This window comes from Solanum dulcamara, chromosome 2 (assembly GCF_947179165.1).
Source record: "Solanum dulcamara chromosome 2, daSolDulc1.2, whole genome shotgun sequence".
NCBI classification, from domain to species: Eukaryota; Viridiplantae; Streptophyta; class Magnoliopsida; order Solanales; family Solanaceae; genus Solanum; species Solanum dulcamara.
Window position 1 is genome coordinate 78,915,040 of NC_077238.1, and position 3,784 is coordinate 78,918,823.

At 33.4% G+C, this 3,784-nt stretch overlaps 1 protein-coding gene across 1 annotated transcript; it reads left to right on the plus strand.

Moving 5' to 3' along the window:
* Nucleotides 1–689: 689 nt before the first annotated feature.
* Nucleotides 690–3,510, plus strand: LOC129873480 (7-deoxyloganetic acid glucosyl transferase-like). The gene is made up of 2 exons (XM_055948587.1): nucleotides 690–1,463; nucleotides 2,597–3,510. Exons 1-2 carry the CDS (start codon nucleotides 941–943, stop codon nucleotides 3,508–3,510), a joined length of 1,437 nt encoding a protein of 478 aa, XP_055804562.1. The 5' UTR covers nucleotides 690–940.
* Nucleotides 3,511–3,784: the final 274 nt, after the last annotated feature.

Genomic DNA, 3,784 nt, shown 5'->3' on the forward strand with positions numbered 1-3,784 from the left:
AAAAAGGAAGAAATTTGTGGTTTTAGACAAATCAAAGAGGTTTGAAGGCTATAGATCAACCGTAAAATGAATATTTTAAAATTAAACTGTTACTAAATATAATAATAAGTCATTTTATTGAATTACCTTAAAAGAAAAATATATCAAATGAATTAGGACAAAGAGAATAATATAATACAATATTATTTTAATGCATATGTATAGCTGCATAGAGTTCAAAAATGTTTTTTAAAAAGAAGGGGATTGACGTATTATGTTGTTTAACTTGACTTCAACTAACATCTATGTCCTCCAATTTTGAATGTAACTTATATAAAATTGAATAAGTTAATATGTATTCACGTAACATATACACATAAAACATTACGAAGAATACAAAATTATCATATAAGATATCACCTAAGACGAATAATGATCCATGAGAGAAAAATGGAAAAAATTATATTAAAAAAACAGAGATAATACCTTTTAATTAAATTAGTAGGAGTATCTTTTATTACAATAAATTCTGCACGCTACCTACTACACTGCCCAATGGAAAAAGAAAAACACTAATTAATTCATTTGTCATAGATCGCCATACAGAACAATAACACAACAATATTATATTAAAAAAACAGAGATAATAGTGCTAAATTCCACCAACTTTGAACAAATATAATATCAATGCCTCACATTACTCTAGGCAATCACCACCAAAAGAATTTGATCCAATGGATTGAGTCTGTTTCTCTCAAAGATTTTGGATTCGAGTTTTGATATAGAAATTTTTTTGATAGGGCATCTTCCTCTGAATGAAACTCTATGCGACATGAATCAGAATTAGTTGGACCTTAATTCGGATATCAAACATCGAAAGTCAAAAAGAAGAAGAAGAAAACCATTAGATATTTCTATAAATTTCAAATTTTCCAAAAACAAGAGCACCATCAACATTACAATGGATGAACAACAATCACTTCCTCCTCATGTACTCATTTTCCCTTTACCTTTACAAGGCCCTGTAAACTCTATGTTCAAACTTGCTCAACTCCTCTGTTTTTCAGGCTTACATATCACCCTTCTCCTCACTGAAAACATCTACAATCGTCTTGTTCTTCACACAGATATAACTTCAATACTTGATCAATTTCCTGGTTTTCAAATCAAGACGATTTCGGATGGTCTTCCTGAAGATCACCCTCGCGAGGGAGGAAAATTTTTGGAGGTCTTTAACTCATTGAAGACTAATACAAAGACTCTGTTTAAAGATATGTTGACTTCAGATTTCCTCTGTTCTGATCATGATGGGAAAAAAAGACGAGTTAGTTGTATTATAGCTGATGGAGTTTTGGGATTTACTTGTGATGTTGCCAATGAGATTTGTGTACCTATTTTTTATGTTCGAACTATTAGTCCATGTTGTCTTTGGATCTTCTTTTGCCTTCCTCAACTCATTGAATCTGGAGAATATCCTTTCAAAGGTTAGTAAGATTTTCATATGTAACTCGTAATAGAGGCGGATGCATGATTTGAAGTATTTGATGAGTTTAAATGCAAATTTTTTATGAGTCGAGTTAGTGTTGGGTTTTGAATTGGTTGATCGTTCTAAAAAATGATTTTTATCTTATCTGTCAAGTTTGTAGTACTTTAGGAACTATCCTTTTGGACTATTCTCTTCTTGGGCTTTGCCATTAGGTTTATCAACCAGCCTAGGGTGCCTTGATGATGTTTGTAGTGGTATTCAGGGGGCGGAGCTAGTAAGGGTTCATTTGAATCCTCTTCAGTCAAAAATTATATTTTATATATATATAGTAGATCTCGAACTCTCTTAGATTTTTTCGTGTGTTTACTTTTTCATATTCTGATTCTGCCACTGAATTCATATTAGTGTTTTGGAGAGAAATTTGTTAAGATCCGCACATGATTCAAGATGGCATTACTTCGCGTGTGTCATACCTTTGAATTTGTGTTATTGCTAAAAATTTTAGGTCTGTTTGTCTATGTAAAGTTATTGATATTGAACTCATTTACTGTTGAGATCTTAGATGCAAAACTTAGTATTTGTTGTAATTTTAGTGATTTCTTGAATGGACAACTTTTCTGTTACTATGGCTCTTGGTCTTTTTCTCCTTGTCACACCGGTATTAGGTATGGTCGGCAGCGAAAGAGGCCTAACTCGATTGAAGCGTAATGATCTGTATGTCCCATCATAATAGATTTCATTCTTTGTACTCTTTTCTGAAAGTCGATGGCATATATATTTGCATTTGGTATTAGAAATGTTATGTTCATCTTGAATTTTATTGTATTTTTGAGATTATGAGCTAGAATTTTATATATATGTTCAAAGTTTAGTAGTTTTTCACACGCGGAATTTAGCTAGGAGACGCTATGTACACCTAGCATTGCTCGTTCACGCATAATTTGGAGAAGGACCACACCCTATTGTGGAGTAATTTACCTATCCTAATTTAAGTATCAATAATTAATTACAAGGCTCAACTCCATTACCTATAGATCGTACGGAGATAATTTACGGTTTCTCCAAGTTTATGCTTATTTTTTAACTCATAATTTTTACACTATCTTCTAATTCTTCTTCAAATATCTGCAGATGATAACTTGGATGAACCAATTACAAGTGTTCCCGGAGCTGAAACTTTTCTCCGGCGACGTGATCTACCGGGATTTTGCCGCTCCAGCGATCTAAACGATTCAACTTTCCAACTCTTCAAAACAGAGGGTCAAGAAAATTCACGAGCTTATGGCTTAATACTCAACACATTTGAAGAACTCGATGAATTAATTCTCAATCAAATCCGAACAATTTGCCCAAATCTCTACCCAATTGGACCGCTCCACGCAAATTTAAAGAGGAAACTAACTACATTACGACCATCATCAAACAGTTTGTGGGCTGAAGACAGAACTTGCATCGATTGGCTAAACAATCAGCTACCCAATTCAGTAATTTATGTGAGTTTTGGGAGTATCGCAACGATGACGATCGATCAATTGATCGAATTTTGGTACGGATTGGTTAACAGTAGGCAATTTTTTTTATGGGTAATCCGACCGGATTCCATCGCCGGTGGAGATTGGAAATCCATGATTCCGCTGGATTTAACAGCGGGTACGAAAGAAAGGGGATATATCGTAGAATGGGCTCCACAAGAAGAAGTATTGGCACATCATGCGATAGGCGGATTTTGGACTCACTGTGGATGGAATTCGATTTTGGAGAGTATTTACGAGGGAAAGCCTATGATTTGTTGGCCTTATTTTTTTGACCAACAAGTGAATAGCAGATTTGTTGAAAAAGTTTGGGGACTTGGGCTTGACATGAAGGATACATGTGATAGAAAAATTGTAGAGAAAATGGTGAAGGATTTGATGGTATTGAGAAAAGAAGAATTCTTAGAAAGAGCAAATCATATGTCTAAATTAGCTAAAAATTGTTTGATGGAAGGTGGATCATCTTATTGTAATTTTGAACGTCTTGTGAAGGATATTAAATCTTTTAAGTGATTGAAAATAAAATGATAATTTTAGCATATTATCTATATTATTTCTAATGATTTGGAAATGATTAGTGTTGTTCATATTACAAGATTATAAATTACAATTAAAAAATAAAATGAAGAAACTAAATTCACTTTTTGGCTGAGGCACGGACATCTTATTCTCTTTAAGGAGATTCAAGCTCATTGCAACAAATTTTTTCACCGGTCCAATAGTAGTTCTCTTGATTTGTCCCCTCCAAGATACAACAGCCTTATCACAAAATGTATTTCAACAAACT